A 23,178-nucleotide genomic window follows, 5' to 3' on the forward strand; every position below is an offset into this window, starting at 1 on the left:
TAGGTGTAGTAAACGTATTCGTGTATTCACGAACATTCCTGTTTCGTTGCGCATGCGTACCTGCCACGGCTCCTCTTGGCTGATCGTTTCGTTCGTTTTCGCGTTACTGTTACGATTCGGTTGTGCTTTCGTTTAGTTTGCTCGCGATTGCCATAAGACGGTAGTGTTCATGCATCTGTTGCCTCGAACTCGATACTGTGGATTTAACTACGTGTTTTCGTGGACGTACCTGTCTGCACCAGAGATAGTTGCTGTGACGTTTTTTTGTGTGCGTCTATTACCTGATCATGGCTTAGTGTATACAGGTGTTTACTTCAGGTGACAGCTAGAAAGGTGCATCTGCCTCGGATTTTTCATTCTTCTTTATGTTCTATACGTTCCGCATTCAAGCGTACATAATTAACTCATTCACTCCATTGCGACCGATTATTCTAAGTTGAAAAACTTCATCTCGTATACATCAGTGAACATAATTTCTCTGCATTTTTTTGGAATTACCTATCGGTTCGGTTCAAGGTGAGTCAACGAACGAGCAACAATGCAAGGAACATCTTGATGTTTCTTTCTAAAATTCTCACCCTCTGAATACTACAAAAAATACATTATGTGAAATGAATACTAACGGGAACGAAACATCAATTATTTCAATGAATTATGCTAAATCAAATGTAGTATTTTCATTTCATTTTTAAATACCAAAATTTGTATATCATTCCTTTGTAGGTTATTACTAAATAAGTTTTGTGCAATGGTTGATCAATAAATAACGTTACTTAGGTACATTGAAGATAACTATTTAATAGACAGGAAAACGTGATATTTATATTTTCCTTTTTCATTAAGTAACAAATGATATTTTGAATAATATTTCGTATGCAATAACGAATAATTGATAGAAGCGATTTTCGTAATCGCGAAACGTTGAATATCCACGTTAATCATTATGAAGCATATATTTCAGTAAGTTAAGAGAGTTTGTAAAAAAAGAGAACCATATTACTTTCATCAAAGCCTGAATAATGACAAAGTTAACGATACTCCCGTGTCATTATAATTAAGGTTAGAGGTATTATACGCTGAGCGTTAAATATATTCTTCGTCTACACTTTCGAGCTTGCTCTAAATAGCGTACTGGAATCTCCTGGCGATTCGAAACGCATCTACGCATTCCGTTCCGAGTGACAAGTACCTGGAAACCGAGACGCCAGTTATCTCGTGGATAATTTTCGTAACTAGTCGTAATAATGCTAATAAAGATGTTTGTATTCAAAGCAGCACACCGTGTATTCATTTATGTATAGGACAAAAATATAAAAAAATAACAATTATAGAAAATTTCATAAATAAAGTAAATTAAGACAATTTATACGTTCGAACTAATAGTTTCTTAACATGTAACTAAAAGTATTGTGAAAATTTAAGTATAATTATTTAATTATTATACAGTTGCATTGTAGATAAGTAATAATAAAAGACTAATGTCACTAATTTATCTAAACGATTGCAAAATTTATCGATAATATTAGCACATGCATCTAAGAAACCTTCAAAACCTTCGTTACCAAAATGACAATTGAAACAGCGAATCGCAGCAACATATTTGTAAGACGATCTGGAATCACTAAAATCGCGGTGTTATATTACTTATATCGTTTCCTTTTTATAGTATGCAAGGCATTACATGCAGATGGTTTATTTCATGTAATTTGTATGATTGAAATTTTGTAATTTTGATAATTTTCATATCAATTGATGGTTGTAATTTTAAATTAGAAAAAAGAAATATTATTATTTTAAATAAATAATGTATTCGGTATTTGGAATAGAATTGCAAAATGCATCTCATTCGAATAACTCGCATTTTTACTAAAAAAGCGAAACACATGTTAGAACAGATATTTTTAAATTAGTATTTGTATTAGTGAAAAGATTCTATTGGTTTCTATATTAGGTGGTAATGACAAAATCCGTAATCACTTAGTTGTCAACTCAATATATAAAGTAAAATGTTTCGGGCTGCTTTTGAAACAGCAATATCCGATGATATCGCGATTATTAAAGTACACTTTTACCGAATGATGTTCCCTTTCGTGATTGTCTCTTTGACTATCTTAATTAGTATGGCTTCATTTTACATGTATAAGGCACACTCAACACGGATATGAAAATCGTTTAAATTAATGACACATGATCGAGTACAAGATAAACTGTAAGATATAAATGATCCATGATTATTTCATTTAATACCGTTAAATTCGTGTTAAGCACTTATATTGTACATATAAATATTATTGAATATTATTTCTTTTGACAAATCAATGAAATTTTTAACATGATATACAATAAACATTATTTCATTGAGCACTTATTTAAAACAAATCTTGATGTTGTAACATAAAATTAATGACAGTCTTTATCTTCTGGTTTTTTCAAATCCTTCAAAAAGATGACTCATCATGGAACGTATGGTTATATTTCTTTTTACTGTCCTCAATCAGTCATTCTCCTATGTTACTGAATACATACACGTTTGTCACAGTCATGTCTGGCATACATTTCTTTTACGAGTCAGTAGAACGAACAGAAAATGCTGTCAGAATTTTCCCTTTTATCTCACGTGCGATCTAACATGAATAACATTTTTTGAATTCTGCTTTCGTTAAAAAAAGGGAAAACAGAAAAAAGATACATATTTCTTGACCTTGAACTATGCAAATATACCTTAATACATTACCTACATACGTAGTACGTATGTATGTAAACACTTAGTTACTTGGACTTTTCTCATGTAGTTGAAGTTTGACTCAGTGTACCATGACTTATTGTTAGTGCGCTCGGTTCTCACGCTTTTGTCGGTCCCTAAGCTGTATTAACGTTGCATATTCATTAAATCACATTCACATAGATTGTAAACTCATTGCTCCGTAAAGTTAGGAGAAGCGTTCTTACCGGTACAAAATATCGTTATCTCCTTCTTCCTTGGAGGAGAAGCTTGCCGTTAGTTCACCGGTCAAGAATGTTAAAAGGATAAAACGAAGATCATGTTACTTTTCATTTCATCTTTTTATTCGCGAACGGTCTTACTCACTTAAGGTCGGACTAGACTGCTTCGGAGAGATATTTTTCAGGTAGCTTAGCCGAATTTATACTTTTGAATGATTCATTTCATGAAAATATTGTTTTCATCCGCGTTTTCCAAAGTGACCAGTAAACAAAATCAATCTCTACTTTGGATGAATTGAACTGTTAAACGTATTCCGGTTGCCATCTTTCACATGTTTCACAGATGATTCATCCACGGTGATCATCCGAAATGTGAAGGTGCAAATTCGTTTTAGCTTCTCAGTGGATTCTCGGTAAGCTGTGCAATTAGCTTAGCTTAGGTTTTGATGAAAATTTTTTTGTATAGATGTAATTGAAGCAAATGTTTTCAAATTTAGTGTATTAATCTAGTTTAGCTTAGTTAGCCGTTGAATCCTTAGCTAAGAAGATAAAACGAAGATCGTGTTACATTTCATGTCATTTTTTCTAGAAGCGATCAGTCTTACTTTCTTGCAGTTCCAGACCGTCTGACTCATTAAGAACGTTTTTCAGTAACGACCGGTTTTACTGGCGAGGTAGTCGGCGATTAAAGGAGCTCGGGCATCCCTCCGTTCTCGTTGTTCACCGAGCTTCGGCTCCAATCTGGCCGATAACGAAGGATGGTAAGCTCCCGTTCGCCCGGTGTAAATGTCTCGCCAGCTAACAGCGTGGCTACATCACGTGTCGTCGTGTCTGACAGTGACGTAGCTCGTGATGGTGACGCCATCTTACCGAGCACCCGCCAATCATATCGCGTGGAGGACGAGGGTGGTCACGTAAACGGAGCTCCTGGTGCCGTCGAATGGAGCCAAAGCGGTCCGCCCTCGCTTTCTATGTCCGTCGACCTGCATAATCTCATCAATCCGAATCTCCAAGACTCTGGGCATTATTCCGCTAGTCTCGAACACGCCGATGCCTCTGCGTCATCCTGTAACGTTAAATCTGCGAAAAATCACGAGGAAGAGGAAAGCTACGAGGCGTTTGGAGCTGTTGAGGGTGACGCTGATGACGGGGTGGAATCACCAGGTGGTAGCAGTTCTGCACCCTCACCCACAGGAAACAATACTGTCAAGTAAGTTCGTTGCCTTCTCTGTTTCTATATATACGTACTACCTGTATATTGATCGTTTTTTTGCGCGATAGTATCGGTAGTATCTATACTGGTTTGGAGAGATCGAAGTACATTTTGCGCGCGAACATTTTTAAGTTCGACAAACTTAGATTCCGGACGTGACCTGTAGAGGGTGCATTGGTCGTTAGGCACACGTATATGAATTAATGAAATAATTGTGTTTATAAGTAGACTGCGAATTTTTATATATTTATGGAAAATTGGAAGATGCAAAAATTTGCGAAGTACGTGAAATATGAAAAAGTATGTAAAATATTAAAGGCAAACACACGTTATAATATTTATTAAATGAACCAAATCTCTATTTGGATCTCATTTTTTTAATTATATTGATAAAAAAAATTTGTATAAATGTTTATAGTCTATTTATAATTCAGGTATGCCTGTGAAACTTTTAAAAGAACGATCAGGATAATTAAGAAGATAATTGCATTTTGTGATTTCTGGCAATACTATCTGCGTTTAATTTTGTTCTCTTGTTTGAATCGTTGGAATAATAAATTAATAGAGAACAGTGGTGTATAAAATGTAACAGATACATTCAATTTAGACTCTAATAAAGGAAAGGAAGATTATTTAGTAAAGTATTATTTAGAATAACGACAGGCACATCTTTTTTCTTAAATCTTTAACATGAAGAAATAATATTATAGATATAATAAATATAATACGTTTCTTTATTGAAACGTATCGAATGACATTTTGACATTTGTTTGAAATAACGATCTATATAAATGAAAATTTTTGATAATATAATATTCATATTATATTATGCTTATTTCAAAACTGCTGCACCGAAATGTGTTTGGTTTTCACGTCAGGCACTAAATTATTTGCCTTGCGAAACTGCGTGTACGTATTGTATTTTGTACGTCGAAACTTAATACAGCTTTTCTCACATTTTATATGAGTATCATTCGGACAGATCTATTCTCACGATTAGATCAATGTTTCGCTAGGTGGATGTGATGTGTAGACAAAAAACTTTCACGTAAAAAGAGAAAATAACTGAACATCTTATTATTTTCTGCGTTTTCCGGAATTATTAATACGTATAATTCCTCCTATTTTCTTCCGAACTGTACTGCGTATATTCTGTTACCTTGTATATGTAATCACCTTCGATATAATTATATCTAAGAGTATATAATATCTCGTATAAATATGGTATATATATATATATATATATATATACCATATTTATTTCTTATCATTATTAAAACTGAAACCATCAACAAAATTATAATAATTGGCACAAGAAATTGAAATCTGAGTTTAGAAGGTTTCGAGATGTATGTACGTACGTAAAGCCATTCAATGTTAGTCATAATTGAGATTTATGTGCTTTATCATGACAACGTGATACAATGCACTAATTTATAGATAATGTAGATGGTATACATTTTTGTAAATTGTTAATTTAATACCTTCATTTAACATCGTAAGATGCTTATCTGTTAATTAATGGAATTAATGAAGTGTTTATAGCGTATCTTACTCGTTTATTAGTAAACAATATACATACTATTATTAGGATTTCTAAATACAGCTACAAATATTCTTAAAGCTCCTTTGTTCTGTTTTAATTAGAAATCCAAGAAGCCCCAATTCAACCATAGGAAGGCATTCTTGGCTACGAACGTCACTTAGACGAACTCCTCCGTGGTAAGATTTCTTTACTTTTTTTCTTGCAAAAATTCCAAACGTCTTCCTATTCGGAATTACAAATCCTACAATTCGTATTCTGTTCGTTTTATGAGAATCTTAGTGAAAAAGTTTAATTTACTCAAGTAATTGAGATAGGTTCGTGTCCTATATCTGCTTGAGGCTGCTATTTCAAAAATATTTATCTTTTAAAAATTGTAATATGTATATTATTCAAACAAATAAAAATTTTTCGAGTATACTGAATTTCAACGTTAAGTATTTCAAATATTCACGCATTTGAAAATAATAATTTTGCATTTGTATTTCTGAATACAAACTTTCAAGTGTTCGGTACAAATAGGTACCTTAACTTTTCAATTCGAGCCTCTAAGTATGCAAAGCAACAGTTATACATAAAAGACAAGGTAAATTATGTCTGCAATAAGTCCTGGTTGGAAGAAAGCTCTTGGAATGTAGCACGAAAGTTAGACGGCATGCAAAAACGAAGTTTACGCGCCGCTGATACTATAATCGTCGTGTGTTAGATTTAATTCGCCGCGGGAGAATTTCCTTCGATTCGAAAGATGGAACAATGACGAGGTTACCGTGCGAAAAATTGCTCTTGTGAAATCGTCTGATAAATTACGGTTGTCTGGTCGTGTTAATAGACCGAGGCAGATAAGAAACTGGTTTAATTCCCAAAGAGAGGTATCCTGGAGTTATCTACAAGAAACTCGTTAAAATTTTTTCCAGGAACATGTCTATAACGATCTGTAGGACATGGCGGAAGTTCTTACCAATAGTACAGTGCTAGGAACAATATTAAGATAACGTACACAATGCTTCTGCATTCTATGTTGCGTCATAAGAATTTTCCTAGATAATATTCACTTTACAAAGACAATTACTCGGTCTGTGTAGTTGTAACTAACAGTACCGTGTTTACAATTTGTTCACTGTTCATCAGTCGTGACATCAGACTTATAAATAAACAAGTTAGTGGTGTTCTTCGTATCTGGTAAAATTGGTCTCGGATGATTTGAACCGACTATTAGGAGAAACGAGGTGGAAGAAAGAAGAAAGCGTTTTCGTGAATTAAACGTTTCTATTTCTACGTTTATTATTGAGTATTAAAGCAGAAAAAGTATAAATAAACAACATATGTGAGTCTTGTCCACGTCTACATATATGGATTGACGAAACTTCTTATGCATAAATTATGTGTTATAATATATACGAAACATTTTGAAATTTCATTATATTGTAATTTCTACATACATTTTCGGATTGGTTTTACATTTTATCAATATAATCACAAAAAGTCGTGGCTCGTGATGGTGCGAATGAAATTTTAAAAAGTTTCATATAATGGACACAATATATTCATAAAAATTGTCTATGATAAGTGTTCAAATACCTTTATGAATCACCGTATGTGGAAAATTACAATTTCAGTTGCACATTGTACGCTTGCCAATTATATCAGAATAGAATCGATCAATTTGTTGTTCATCTTTTATAATTATAGGTAATAAATATATATACTTAATACCTTGTTGGCATCGTTTACTATTTCGTAACTAATTTTGGCCTTCATCTGTTCTATTCGACTATATAGGCATTTGGTTCATTTATAGAAATTGTAATTTGACTGGATTTAGGTATTTACTCGTTTAGCAGACACGATGCTAGTTTACTCGAAAGTTTTATAGGATTCATGATTTTGAAATTGAAATAAATAATTGTAAGATCAGATGTACGTGTTGAAGGGGAGAGTGATTGATAGCTGAAATTCATTAACAGTATTCTAAGTTAAGTCTAACACTTGTGTAGCGAAAAGTTCTATTGCGTAACAATATCTTGGCATATTTTTCACGGTCATGTTATCTTTTTTTTTTCAGTTCCGGAAGGAAGAGACTTAGTTCCAATGCATTAGCAAGGTAAGAACAAACCGTTAATTTCATATTTTGTTTCTTTTTTCTTACGATAACAACATACTATGTGTTACGTAAATCGTTTTTCCTATTTTAACGATAGCTTGAGAACCGCTGTAATTATTTGCTAAACCGATTAACTCCACAAAACAAGAAGTAGAAAGAAAATTAATGAAATTATATAAAAGTAGTGAAGTCAACCCTCTGAACGGTTCAATTAGTAATTAAAATTTTAAAAAAATATAAAATTTACGCGGACGAAACCAGATATTTTGTGTATTCTTGAATTTGTTAAACACGGAAAGGTATCTATAAAAACTAGCAAAAGATATTTTTACGTATTTCATCTCTGGAGTTGGTGAGTTGACGTCACGGGATAACAATAGCAACGATGTAACTCAACAGCGGAGAATTTACAATTCATAGAAAGAACCTTCCAGGGTGTCCTTATTCAACTGATAATTTTCAAGTCGTTCCTTTCACGAAACGCAAAACGACAGACTTTCTAAAGCGTGGGCATTGCCTGCACACGCACTTCCACATCTTATTTCCTTTTACGCTTCCATAAATGCTTCAAATATACGTTTTACTTCGTTATCTATATTTATCCTCTTACGACATTTCATTTTTTTCCAACGGTATCCTGTTTCGAAAATGTGATTATATTGCTAATATCGTATTCAATCGTATCGTAATTTCGTATCGTATTATCGTATTCAAAATATCGAACGTTTATGGTTTTCAGACAGAAAAATTTAATTCAATCGAGTCCAAATTTTAAATAAAATTGAGGTTTCAGTATTTTGCGTTTATTAAAATTTGATATTTGGTTATTCTATTTACTTTTTTTATAGCCAACTTTATCGAAGCGGCAGCTTCAATAGCTCTGGTAGAGGCTCCAACTGTGATCCCGCGGACGATATGTACAGCGATGTCTCCCTTGAGGATGATGTCATTGATCTCAATCATAGAGTAAGTACCATTGTTACCAATTATTAACTTAGATTCGATTTGATACCTAGTAAGTACTACATAGCTTTCCATAATATCACAACACTTCATGTATCTGAAGTTCCTCAGCCAAAGATCAATATCGATATAAAATTTCTTTAGAATATTAATCATGTCAAAATTCATCCATGCGAAATGACGTTTAACCTTATGTTTGTAATTATTTCCAAACAAAATTATCGCTCTTACAGTACAAGAGTAAAATCTAAGGTTTTGCCGAATTTGCAGAGAACGTATTTCAAATTTAATGTGTGATGAGAGAAAAGGAATTTTATAAATCATCAGGATCTTAGATGTGTGCTACTATCACACCCTGCCGATCACCACCTCGATCAAGATCTCCAACCGAAAATCCTACAGATGATGTCAGATTCCATCAGCAACATTCACCACATCCACCACCTTATATTTATTATCCGCCGCCTTATCCACATTTGAATCCGTACGGTCCTTATCCGTATCATCCTGGCGCGTTTTATTCACCGCCTTACTGTAACGAGGTATCCCAAGAATCGAAAGGTTCCTCTTGGTTCAGCATTGTGTTACTGGTCTTTTTGTTGCTGTGCGTCGTTAGCATTATTTTCTATCGATCCCTGTCTCGTGATAGTCGGCGAAGATTAAACGCCAGGCTGCCCACCTTAGTGCAACCAGCGCAGGTAAATCTGGCTTCCGGTTGTTGCGTAATTGTAGTTTATTTTTTATTGTCATTTTTCCCCACTAACGTTACGCTAGCGCGATTGTTTTAAAAGCATAAACGCCGGTTAATTACGGATCGTTACAAAATTAAATAGAGAGCGTTCAAAAGAAATGATTCAAGATTTTTGGGTTGTGAAGCACTTACTTATGAATTCTTTCGATTCGAAAGGCAATTCAAATTAGTTACAGCAAAATCATAGTTCCGGTATCATTAATAACTAACTTGCTTCTATTTGTAAAAGGTGTTTGTTTTGTTAAAGGTGTGAAAGTCAGTGAACAATAAAGCAGGAAGATGTGTCTACAATGATAAAGTTGTACTAATACTAGACATTACAAATAGGAGGAAGTTAGTTCATTGTAATATTGAAACTGACAGTCATTATTGCTTTCACAGGACTGAGTTTTAGATTTATTTCTATATAGATAGATAAATCAATTGTTCTACAAATCTTGAACCCTTTTTCTAGATATTCCACGATTATTTTAACTGTCAATGAGTACAATCATAATCATAAATAATCATAAATGTATAGAGACGTAAATAGTGATAATATTAAAAATGAAAGATAGCGATTGGTGTAAACGATAAACGTAAAGATATTTCCAATTAATTTCGAGTAGATATAATTTAAAAAAATGGAGTGCGTTTTAGAAGATTAATAATAAATAGAGAGCACAAACATTTCTCACATCCAGGATTATAATCGTGGGGACAGGGTCCTTTAAAAAAAACGATTTCCTGACCGGACAACCCCTAAAAACGGTGATCTTTCTGAACCTGTAGACCGCGGACAGAAAAAGGGATGCGAAACAGAATTATCCCGCTGAATTTGTTCTATATTCTGATGTAACTGATCCACTCGATAGAGATTACAATATTATCTGCGATGGATGCGAGGATCGTCAACGTGGAAATCAGCCGGACTGTATATGGGACAGAAGTAGAAATGAAAGTATCATAGAATATTCGTCGGAGAATAAAGTCAATGTTGCTACAGATATATCTGGTACGTCCATGAAAGAAGTTTCCCGATCGGTTGCTACTTGGAACCATGAAAGTTGAATAAAAACAGAAATCAAGTGATCAAGATTTAATAAAAAAAATATCAAATAAGCAATATCGACAAGCGATAAAAATCGAATAATAAAAATAAAAATTCAAGGAATTTAAATTTAATACATATCAAGAAAACTTTCGATGTTTACACCTTTTCTTGGTACTTCACTGTTTACATATTACACATAATACTACAAATTTATAGGCGAACAGATAATAATTGCGATAACTAGAGGAAGAAATTCTACAATTACGAGTAAATGAGTGAATTGCATAAGAGTAAGGTAACTCATTTTATTAAGAGGCGTGATGTCTGTACTTGATGTAAATTCAATTGCATGTTTTATCGTGCATCAAATTGTACGTTATTCATAAACCGATATATTTATTACAGGTTTAATACTGCTTCTTAATGAAGACAAATAAGATTCTCGAGTTAGACAAGTGTAATCAAAACACGGAATTAATGAAGTCCGTTAATTCATTGGATAAAACAGAATTCCAGAATTTGTTACTTCTTTATAGTTATTAAAAACAACCATTTACTATGACATTATACATTTGATATAGAAATGATTTTAGACACTCTGTTAATGTGTATATTTTTATAACATGAACATATAAAATTTATAAAAAATTTTATCGCAACAATAAACCATCTATTGTTATAATAATAGAGTGAAGTAGCGAGGAAAATATTGTTTTGTGGTTTTGTATCGTATTCATTTTTGAACCTCGAATAAAAAATTACACATATTTAACTTTCATAAAAAGATAAATTAGTATGTAGTTTTATGTACTCTGTTATGTAATGCTTACGCGATTTTAATTGTTCGCGTAAGGAAAACTGAATATATCTTCACGAGAGTAAAAGTAAATTAAAGAGATTTATAGAATAAGTTGGTATAAATGAAACAATTATAGAAACGCGTGAACAATAATGGGGCACAATAAAAAGAACCGCGTTAAGATATTCAATCGAACTAATTAAACTCTTGGTTTTAGAAAACTAAACATAACTACTTCATTAGATGATACGAACGAATAAAGTCATGAATCATGACTCACGATGACTCGTAAAATAAGCATAAAGTTTATTAAAATACATAATAAAATGCATAATACATTTTTTCATCGAATAAACAAATGCAACACTGAGCTCGATAGACAAATACGATCGGCATACGAGATGATAAAATTTATTAGTTGTTATATAAAATCTTTGACGAACTAAATTAGTCAGGTGTTAACAAGTAAAACAGAAACGTAAAAATTAACAAGTTTATCGGAAATTAATTTGAAATAAAGTATGACATGTACTAGATTACAATCTGACGGAATTATTGAGTGGAGAAGTTGGCCTTTTATAAATTTTTTTATTATTCTTGTTGTGATTGGTTATCTCGCATGTACTGTTTATAAGAAATTAAAAGATTCGGGTGGACTTCGGGTTCCAGATTTGATGTAATGAAGACCAAGGATCATGAGATACTTTTCCACTGAAGTATTGATTCCATACGTAAGATTATACACAATCTTATACGAATAAGTTTTAATAGACTCATTCAGTCGATACAACTCTATAAATATAAGAGGTTACAGAAAAAAATTTTCTTTCTGAATTGAATAAACTTATAATATAAACTTATAATATACTACTATCTTCGTTTAAACCTTTGTTCATTTAAAACGTAAATTTTGTAGTCATTTATACATGTATATACGATTTGTTTATAATGATAATGGCCTGTTCATGGAAGTAGCTCTTAGTCACGTGTACGATGTTTCACAGATAATTTTGACGTCAAATCTGTTTGATAGTAACACAAACCATGCATCTGTAAAATGATCTGGGGCGTACATAGTTTTCTATATTTATTAAAACTATCGCACTACATATGTAAATTAATAATGACATAAATATGCGTTACTAATCGGAGGAATATCATTTACAATTAAAACAAAATGGTTTGTAATATAATACACTATTTACTTAATAATTTCAAATTCCGATAACTTTAATTCATTATTATATTATTCCTTTTATGAAACTATATACTAAATGAGAAAAACATTTACATTTTCTACTTCATTAGTAGGTAGAAAGAAGCACACAAAATACATTCTATTGGCTTTAATTGGATTTCTAAGGCATGCGTAGGGGTGGGCGAAATTCTGTTCAGTATAACATGCCACGTACAATATGTGTATACATTCAGTGGAGTTAGTCGATACGTAGTATGGAGTTCACAAATAGCCTCTCGGCTACTCCCAGGTTACAGTGGGCGATTGAGACGACCGATTATATTCGAAGTACGCCCAAAGAAACGGATGTGCGCGTAGTGTTGTGCTTCTCTCTGTACATCTTAGATTGTCTTCGTGTTTATTCTCGATATTTACCTATTGTTGTGTACTTGGACACATGAAATTTCGAGGTTAGGTTAGTGACAAGAATTGTTGACCGTAGAAGAGGATGGATAGGGAACCGGCGTGCCTTCACGTCGTTCTAACGGAATAATCTCCTGTATCGGATTAGTCAAAGAGGATGACGAGTCTACCTGACACAGGTGTGACGTGAGAGATCACGAATTAGAATGGATTCGAACAATTACGATGAGCAAACAGACACAGGTGCGATCGAACGTTACGATCGTGATAATCGAATAACTTCCGGGGAGGGGCCGTCTCCTGGACCTGGAGCCGGCCTCGAATATGATTTATGGGAAGGCCAGTTTCAATTTGTCGGACAGCCGTCTTCTCGCGGTAGTCGACTACCTCGTCGTCGTGGTCCTCGGCTTACCGAGCAAGTAAGATAGTATATTGAGATCATCACAGATCATTTTCCACATATGATTTATTCATTTCTTATGAATATTATGATAATGATAACGTAACATTGAATGTAAACTGAACATCAAATGTATCATTAACAATTTTCGGATAGATAAATTTGTTACTTTGTATTCCAAAAGTGATATCTGAAAAAATTTTAAATTATCCTATTGGGCATGATAAATAAAAGATAGTAAATAGAAGTGTATGATAAATAAAAAAAACATAGTAAAATATATAAATACTAGTATATGGTTGTATAATATTCCTTAAAATCTTTGGAAATACCGGAAATTTCGGAATCTAAAGTGAAAAATATAATTGGCCGGAAACATTTGCACGGCACTGTAATTCAAACATAGGTATTTTTAGTAACAATTATATTTATGATGATTCATAATTTAATTGAATATCTTTTATAGCATCCATAGTAGCTATGCAGTGCTTATCGTTAGTAATAATTTTTTCTTAACACATTATTGCTACTATAATCGATTAGTAAAAACTGATATACTGATTAATGATAAAATGAAAAATTGATAACATAACAGAAAAGTAGATAACAGCCGTATAGAAAAAATGAATTGGACGTATCAGAATTACGATCTACTCGTTTACTCTCAATTTTTAGTTTAAATGAAGTAATAGTTACGTGAGAATTAGAATGGTAGTTCCTTTGTAGTTGCGATGAACGCGTCTGAGGAATTATTGAAGGGCGAAAGAAGAGGGAGATATGTTCATTCTGTTATACTGTCAATGAACTCCTTACTTCTGTTAATGGAATTTGGATTTTATTTAGCTAATCAACATAATTACGTGACATTAATATAATAATATAATAATAACATTTTTTATAAAGATGGAGATTTTATCGTGTAAAACAGAAATGTCTTTCAGTTTCATAGCAGGGTAAATTTACATTACATGCGCATTTATGTCTGGTATTCTAGAATTGAAGACAGTGGTGCTTATTAAACATATGGTATGAATTAATTATAGATTTGTAAAGAACGTATTGAATTTAAAATGAGATTGTCTGAAACTATTTCTGGTGATTAATACTTAGGTTTCATAACGATATTTAAATTTTGTTATATAAAAATTAGCGTAATATTAATGCAATAAAGCATAATATTAATAGGATTTAATTGTTTCGGCTTGAGAATCACTGGCTGACGAAGTCTATAGTGTGAACGCATACGTGCACAGGGTTTTAAACTCGAAATTATCATCTTTACCTTCAACAGATTAGGTTTCTTTATGTACTTCTATGCTATGTCTTTTGAAAATTATGTTCGTAACTTCGAGCATTAAATCATGTAAAGCACTAATATATAATTAAAGGAATAATTTAAAACAATTATCCAATTAAAAATTAAGTATAATTTTAAATTATATTGTATTTTTTCAGGTTCAAATGATTCAAGAACAAATGCATGCTTTAGTAGACACTCAATCGGTCGGGGAAGAACGGTATGCTAGGGCAAAACAGGAAAATGCTATGTTGCAAGCACGAATACTAATGTTAGAAGAAGCTGCCAAAGATGCTGAAACGAGGGCTGAAGAAAGACTTCAGGTAACTCATTAATTATAACATTCATTATAATATAGTTGATAATTATTGTGTATATATTATATATTGTAAATTTATAATATGTTATAATTGTATCCTAGGCGGAACAACGAAGACATAGAGAATGGGCAAGCCGTCTAGAACGCGAACGACAATTGCAACTAGAAAATTATGCCATCAAATTGCAAGCGATAGAATTAGAAGGAACTAATTTAAGAGATGAAATAGGAAGGTTACGCGAACAACTCGAAAAGGTTAAGGGAGAGAAAAGTCGGTTAGAAAATGATCTCGAAGAAGCTAGGAGAGAAATAGATACCGTTCGCGAGAGTGAGCGACAAGCCATAAGCCGGGCTAACGAAACTCACTATCAACTTGAAGCTATTAGAGAAGAACTTTCTATGAAAGTCGAAGATCAACAAAAAATAGAGGAATTAATGCAAGAAGTGGCACAACTTCGGGCTCGTAATAAAAGTACGTTTTTGATCAAGATTATTTACGAGTAATTGATTAGGATTGTTCGCGATAATATTATGAAAAATTATACATTCTTTGAATGTTTTCTAATAAGGTTTGGAAGAATCCCGAGATGAATTACAAGCTGCAGCGGCTCTGCAGGCAGGCCGTGAACTTTTAATGTTAAACCCCTGTAATAATTCTACTGAAAAAGGACCTAGCCTTGCTGTAGAATTATTAGCTGGGATGAACCAAGATCAAGTATGTTATACTCGTTATTTTTATAGAAAACATAATTCTTTATCAAATAACTAATATAAATATTTAGTCTCGCATTTTATTCTCCTTTTTACAATTTGTGTTTTTTACAGATGGACGATCAGCTTCCTGAAGATAATGGTGGACTGTGTAGTATATCTGAAGTATGTACATATTAAGTTATAAATGTGTATATGTATAATTTAAACTTAATTATATCGATTATTACATTATTTCATTACAATAATTATTAAATTATTATAGGTAAAACAAGCTTTAAAGGAGCAACAAGAGGTCAATACACAATTAAGGGCATACATTGATGGGATCTTATTGAACATAGTTGAAAATTATCCGCAATTATTAGAAGTGAAACAAACTCATTGAACTATTATACAAATAGACAGTTATTGAATTCAATGTTAATTGTTGAAGGCAGTTGTACATTACTTTGTTGGAACTCTTTATTATTTATAGATTTATACAAGCAACTTTGTCATGGTTATACACAAGTACCATATAGGAAAGCGATTGCCGTCCATGTGAACTTAAAAGTTTAATAACGTGTTATAAATATTGAATTAGCAAATTTTCACTGCCATGTTACTATTTCGGTCATACATTTTTAATATGAAAGGCAGTGAACAAATTAAGAAGTTAAAATATGAAGTAGGAAAACACATGTATAAAACTTAATTAAAAAATTACTGTAAGCTCTATATCGTCCGAATTTAAAAATTCGGGGCCTTGTAACGTTGCCTTTATATAAACGGTATAAAATTATTTTCACAGAAATAGTTAATGTATAACGTAAGGTATAATACATTATACATAAAATCACCAAGTTTTTTCTCATAAAAAGATAATATAGTTGCATATTGGTATCATAAAAATTGTGGCGTGTTAACAAAATTTAATATTGAACTACGTGCAAAATTTAAATACCTCAAAAATGAATGCTGAACAATATTGAGAATGTAATGAAGTGAATATATTTTATTTAAGTTTGAACCTAATTATGAATCCAATAGAACTCAATTTTTGAAAATTAAGAACGACTTTAATTATTTGTTATATTACGCTCAAAATTTTTGAATAAGCCATAATTATAAATTTTGGAATTTGTAACCAAATAATTATCTTCGTAAATCTAAGAATTTTGTAATTGAATAAATTTAATTCGTTTTTATGTCTTATTGGGAAAAGAAGATAAAAAGATTATTCATGTCACAATTTTTATAATTATTATTTAAAGAAAATATGACAATTACTAATGAAACTTAATTCAACTATTTTGTACATAATTGTTAGATAACAAATTTTTTACATAACAAAATATAATAAAAAACAAATTCGAAACTAAACATTAAATGTTATCTCTAAAATTATAATGCAAATAAAAAATAAATATAAAATTAATAAATAATGTGCTCCAGGCTGCATAGCTTTCACGCAATTTTGTACTAAGTAAGGTTTTCTTATACATATATACATAAAATATATATAGAAAACGTATCTTACAATAGGATTGATGAAAAATGATGTATTTATAAAACAAGTGGAACATTATAGAACAAATCCAATATTTTGATACATGTAGTTTATGGTTAAAATGGTGTGTTACGATGTTCTTTATTAAAACATGTCAAACATAAATGAGGCTCATTAGGGCAATCAGCACAAAATGTTGCTACTCGTTTTGTCTTATTTCGTGCTAGTTCGGTACCAAAGGTTTTAACGTTTTCTTTATAGCAAGAAATGCAACGTTTTCTTACTGATACCAATTTACCCTCTCTCTTTTTAATTTCATGACGTTTCTTAATGGTTACAATTTCACGAGATAAATTTTGAAACCTCTCATCCTGACAATGTGATAGATAAATGACTAATCGTTTTTTGAACTCTATTAATGAAATAGGATTATTTTTTACACTGTTATGCATTACCCAAGCATTTATAACAGCTGTATTTAATAAAAGTTCAAATGCTAATTTTTTATACCATTTTACATTCTTGTGTGATGAAATACAACATATTGTCATTTGATCAGAAATATCACTTGGAGGCTTGCCTTCATTATAATCAAACAAAATTTTAGGTTTAATATAATTAGATCTTCTTCTTCTAAGAGTAACTGTTTCTGCAGAATGTTTAGTAGACAATAACAAGACATCACGTTTATCTCTCCATTTTATCAACGTTATACCAATGCTATTTTCCTTTGCAAATATTTCTCCTTTTTTTAATTTCTTTGTGACAACTTCTTTAGAAATACCACGACAATTTCGTTGGACCATTCCTACTAAATGCGTAGTTTTAGTGATTAATTCTTGAGCCAAGTCTATACTCGTGTACCAACGATTAGTACATACAGTATGTCCCTTATAAAATATATTTTGACAAAGTGAAATAACAGCATTTGTAGGATTCGCTGTTTCTTGGTCTGACTTTTTACTGCAATATATTTGAAAGTTATAAGTGTATCCTGGATTGAAACATAATTTAAATATCTTGATACCATATTTATATTTTCTTTGTTTTATCAATTGTTTAATACGGCTATGAAATGGTATTACAAATTCATCGATATAAAGAGTTTCAGGTGGATCATAGTATTTCGTGAAATTTCTATTTAATGTATCAATAATTGGACTGATTTTATAAAGTCGATCATTTAATAAATTTGCATTTTCATTATTTGTAAAATGCAACATTTGTAAAAGTAATTCAAAGCGACTTTGTGACATTATAGATTGTGGGAAACTTTGTGTATATATAGAATCCTTGGACCAGTATAAGTGTAACTGAGGTAGTTTTACTAAATCCATCCAGATGAGAAGACCAAACAGTCTCTTTATTTCATTTTTGGTAGTGGGAACCCATTGGTTCAAACGACTTGATCGTTTCTGTGATAATACTTGTGCTGCATATAAATTAGTTTGGTGTGCTATTTCTTGAAATATTGCTTCAGTAACTAGCGATAAGTAAAAATATTCTTCTTTGTTTGGATTGCATTTAAATGATTTTAATCCAGGTATACCCACAAAGGGCTTGATATCAGGTTGATTTCCAACTGGATTTATCCATACTTGATCTTGTGAATTGATATTATCATTAATATCGCCTTTATTGCTGTCACTTTCATTGGAAAAAATTGAATAAGACTTAGAACTTGAGGCATCATGATTGGTTTCACTTGACGTGAAGCATAATAATCTGTCAGAAGATGTAATTTTTACTTCACAGTATGGTTTTATGTCAGGTGAGAACTCTAGGTCAACAGATACATCACTGGAAGTCTCTATTTCTTGCATTCCTATATATTGAATTTGTACATAGATAATACAAATTGAGAATTGTATAATTGAACCTATAAGCAAAATTAGATAGTTAAAAAAAAAGAAATACATTACACATATTTGATAAATTAAAGAAGATTTAAAAAAAGGTTTATTAAATTAAAGAAGGTTTATCTTTTCAGATATATATCATACCTGTTATGTCCTATTTATTTAATTTCTGAGAATATCTTTAAATTGATGTATATGTCTTAAAGACATTTCATAGCCTATACCATTATATACATCCTTAATAATGCACGATGTAATAACTACTGTCTAGAGTGTCTATGTCTGCTGGTATAGTGAAATATCGATAGTCGGCATTATCGATAGCTTCCGACAGATGGACACATCGACCATCGATAGCTATCGATAGCGATGGTATATAATACCAAATAATACAATACATTTTGTATATTACACGCTACTATTTTGTATTAGAAATAAAAGGTAAATTTTACTTTAAGGGATGGAGTTAAAGTTGAGCCTAAATTTTTATTTATCTTAGGAAATGTGACTGTTTAAACCCCCCTATAAATAAATAAAATACTATATACTATATTTGTATTAATAAGGAATAAATTTCACTACTCAGAATCGTTTAACTCCTGAGGAGAATATATTCATTTATAACATAATGTGCTACATAAATTTTAATCAAGAATTTGTTAAAGACAATAATAATTAATTACTTTGGTTTGTTCGCCGTAAAACAATGGATGTGAGTATTAATAAGTCAGTTGATCCATCACGTTTATCCACCGTTATCAAAAGTAATAAATTTTGCTGTTAATAAAATTATAATGAATTAAGATTTTTGTTTGTAATATTTTAATTAAATAATAATTAATTTTGTTGTTGTTTTATCTTACTTTTAGGAAGCTCTAGATTTAAAAATAAGTGCAAAACAGAAAAAAATAAATAATTATACTGATGAAATTGGAAATTGGTTAAGTTAAGAAATAGAACTGATGTTATTGATGTAGAATATTCTGTCAAAAAATTAATGCAAGATAGAACATTATTAGTGTGTATGATGGAAAAGTTTCAAAATAATGATGCTGCATATAAAGCAATAATTATTGAACTTAATGATGTTTTTCTGAAGATCGGTAATTTGTGCATTACATAAATCTGTAAATTGATTATTTTTTGATAACAATGGATAACCGTGGTGAATTAATTGACTTTGAAGTTTCTCAAAGACTGCTTTGAATTTAAATCACGGTCACAGTCTACTGGATATGTACATAATATATGCTGTTACCATAGACTTGTCGTAAACAGATTTATCACACTATATAAATTTGTATCGCATGGTTCACGAGTATCGACGAAAGACCGAAGGACGGAATAGACACGACATCTTATGGCATTTTGCGTTTCATATACTGAAATATCGACCTGAAAAAGATATTTCCTATGCTGCTTCGTACATTTGGCCATGTAAAAGCGCAGCAACGATCAATGTTTAAAACATGCTTTAAGTATGCCTATCTTATACTGCCCTATAGTTCATGGAGCTATAGTATCTGAAAAGTCGGAACAACAGGAAATATGGCGGCATTGCGCCGAGTACGAAGGTGAATTTGTGTAAACTACGTTTGTTTGTGACGATTTCTTGAGCAAATAGGAAAGACAACATTGTAATGATAGTGTGCAATGCGTAGTGATAACATGTGCAGTGTTTTGTGACGAAAATAACAGCCCCTCGCGGCTGAATCGGATTTTCGGTGTTGGATTGTCGTCACACGAGACGTATAATTGGCAGTGCCCTCGAGGTGGCAGGTACGTAATACAGAAAATCACCCTTAAAAACGTTACAGCGTTATTTCTACAGCTATCATTATACTATTTATGAATACGATCATTAACAAATTTATTACGTTATTTGTATACTGTGTTGTAAAATTCCCTTGATGTTATTATCCCTTAATACTGATCCGTTTACGACCTGAATCGGGTGTGTACCCTGTTGTCATCAACAGGACATTGACTCCTTGAGATATGCCCTTGTTCGACCTTTCCCTTTAACTGCTCTTAAACAACATAAACTACGGTTATTCTAATTCCTTTCAAATACATATTAATATGAACGTATTTCATTGTTCTTAAGGCTCGGATTGAATAAGAACGATATCATTGAAAAACATCGTGAAATTCAAAAGTTTTAGATAATCAGATAAGAATCGAATCGAACTTTGTATTTTCAGTAGCACCACCCAGCGTTTCTCATACGTAAACAATGTGATCAATCACATACTATTGACCTAAGTTAAAACGTTTGCCGTTGGTTAGCTATTTAAAGCGACTGCTCTGGCAATGGCCGTGAATACGTATTTCATCTTTTGTTCGAGTCCTAAATTAGTTAAAGTTTGATCGATAACGTTCGATTATTGTATTTAGCGTTACACACGCATTTACACTGCTATTTATAATGAATGAAATATGGTTGAATGACACTTTACAACTAGGAATTACGAAATGACCTTCACATTCTATTTTGTACAACGCTTATCAAAATGTCAATGTTTTTCTGTTATTTGTTTTTATGACGTATATAATGTGTTATTCATTCCGACTTTGAAAACGATAAAAATAGTAGAGAAAATATTACGAGGTATGAAATAGTTAATTATATGATTGTGATAACGAATAATAGAACACGAGTTATACACGTGTACGCATGCTGGATACATTAGTATGGTACTTGGTATATAGGTCAAGCGCTCCTCAACATCGAGGTCATTGCCCCAGGATTTACTCCGTCGATAAAACAGTCTTTAATTGGCTAAATTCGTTCCATTACCCACATAGGATTCGACGATAGAGGTCACCGTTTGAGATATTCATAATTTATTTCTTCTTCTTAACACAGTTGAAGTTTGATCGGAAGTTGGGCATGTAGTTTTTGATGTGCAACACTCATCACACGTAATAACAAATTACGCTTATCTATTCCGAATAATACGTTTTATCTAACGTTCGTTTTTTTCTTTTTACGTTGAGAATAGATAATTCTTGATTTGGATTTAACGCGATATTGCCAACTTGTTAATTTCCTACATGATTATCATCTTTAAACACTTTTTTGTAATGTTCATTATTATAGTTATTACTATCGTTTTCAAATATTTCCGTATTTTTATCAAATCATCTAGTTACATTGGTGAATTAGCTAAGCACGGTCGATGCTTTGTCTTCTAAGTTAGACTTGGTTAGAAAATACTCAGAGGTAGAGCGTGTTGACCTTGAACCTAAAAACATATTTCAAACTTAACAGTGAAAAATATTCATCTCGTTTCTTTCTCTACAGAAAAAATTTCTTATTTTTATATTTAGAATTTTATATAACAGTTTGTTTACAACTATTCTAAATGTATATATTTTATCTGAAGAAAAAATAATAAGTAAAACACGACAAATTACACATTCCATTAGTCAACCGAATAAAACATTCTTATTAATAGAAAGCATACGTTTATTACTACGTGACTCATTATTACTCGCTCGTTTCTTTATTCTGACCCCTGTATGATGAATTTAGGGTCAACTTGCTTCGTTGGACTTCCTTTGGTGATCGTGAGACTCGTTATTATCATTCGATCGATTCTGACCAGCGTGCTCATTCAAATTAAAATTACGACAAACTTGTTGCGAGTACGTGTATCGTAATCGTATCGATAAGCATGGTTGTCTTTTTAACGGCTTACGGTATGCCTGTTTCAAGAAAACGTATATCTTTTTTGTGTTATTTTATTTTATCTCCATCTACAGCTATATCTCGCTTACTCCACATTAGAAACCATTTGTATATTTGGAACACATTAATACATTCTCACTCGCTCGTCCCTCCTGTTCTCACACATTCTCAGGCAGCTAATGCTCACACTCCAATGCAATATTAAAATACACGATAAAAGTTTGTTGGTGGACCGTACATTAAGACTTACGTTTGTAAATTGTTCGTAATACTACATTATCCAGCTTATATGATCGTTATCTAACATAACCTATCGAATGTTTTCTTTCGTGTCTGTGATCGACGGGCGTGTGTGTGGCAGTCAGTTACCATCGTATTAGACCGATCGTCGGTTCAATTTTTCTGTTTCTCTACTTCGCCGATGATAGTATTAACATCTAGGAAATTAACATTAATATCT

The 23,178-nt window shown here is 31.9% G+C and overlaps 3 protein-coding genes and 1 long non-coding RNA gene across 8 annotated transcripts in view; 3 read left to right on the forward strand and 1 right to left on the reverse strand.

The window, feature by feature from the left end:
- The first annotated feature begins 185 nt into the window (after positions 1 to 185).
- LOC126863923 (rab11 family-interacting protein 4A) lies at positions 186 to 16,514 on the forward strand. 5 transcript variants are annotated; one of them, XM_050614689.1, is made up of 11 exons: positions 186 to 333; positions 3,595 to 3,704; positions 3,782 to 4,153; positions 5,804 to 5,878; positions 7,762 to 7,800; positions 8,649 to 8,766; positions 14,802 to 14,966; positions 15,065 to 15,434; positions 15,532 to 15,677; positions 15,788 to 15,838; positions 15,939 to 16,514. In XM_050614689.1, exons 3-11 carry the CDS (start codon positions 3,915 to 3,917, stop codon positions 16,059 to 16,061), a joined length of 1,326 nt encoding a protein of 441 aa, XP_050470646.1. In that variant the 5' UTR covers positions 186 to 333; positions 3,595 to 3,704; positions 3,782 to 3,914; the 3' UTR covers positions 16,062 to 16,514. The 5 variants fall into 5 exon arrangements, with proteins under 5 accessions (XP_050470646.1, XP_050470610.1, XP_050470637.1 ...); XM_050614680.1 differs by lacking the exon at positions 186 to 333 and adding an exon at positions 375 to 516; XM_050614653.1 differs by having other exon boundaries at positions 3,595 to 4,153.
- On the forward strand, positions 4,162 to 4,788 carry LOC126864065 (uncharacterized). Its single transcript, XR_007689047.1, has 2 exons — positions 4,162 to 4,456; positions 4,591 to 4,788. It is a non-coding gene; the product is annotated as an uncharacterized LOC126864065 (long non-coding RNA).
- A 148-nt stretch (positions 16,515 to 16,662) lies between the features above and the next one.
- LOC126863864 (piggyBac transposable element-derived protein 4-like) lies at positions 16,663 to 19,330 on the reverse strand. The gene is made up of 2 exons (XM_050614523.1): positions 19,169 to 19,330; positions 16,663 to 19,044 (listed from the first exon to the last, which is right to left on the reverse strand). The coding sequence occupies exon 2, from the start codon at positions 18,986 to 18,988 to the stop codon at positions 17,282 to 17,284; it is 1,707 nt and encodes a 568-aa protein (XP_050470480.1). The 5' UTR covers positions 18,989 to 19,044; positions 19,169 to 19,330; the 3' UTR covers positions 16,663 to 17,281.
- A 1,208-nt stretch (positions 19,331 to 20,538) lies between these two features.
- Positions 20,539 to 23,178, forward strand: part of LOC126863805 (circadian locomoter output cycles protein kaput-like) — a 93,234-nt gene continuing 90,594 nt past the window's right edge. The window contains exon 1 of the mRNA XM_050614375.1: positions 20,539 to 20,803. The gene's annotated coding sequence lies outside the window, so the exon portion shown is untranslated. The remainder of the gene's footprint in view (positions 20,804 to 23,178) is intronic.

Source organism: Bombus huntii, chromosome 1 (genome assembly GCF_024542735.1).
Source record: "Bombus huntii isolate Logan2020A chromosome 1, iyBomHunt1.1, whole genome shotgun sequence".
Taxonomy (NCBI): domain Eukaryota; kingdom Metazoa; phylum Arthropoda; class Insecta; order Hymenoptera; family Apidae; genus Bombus; species Bombus huntii.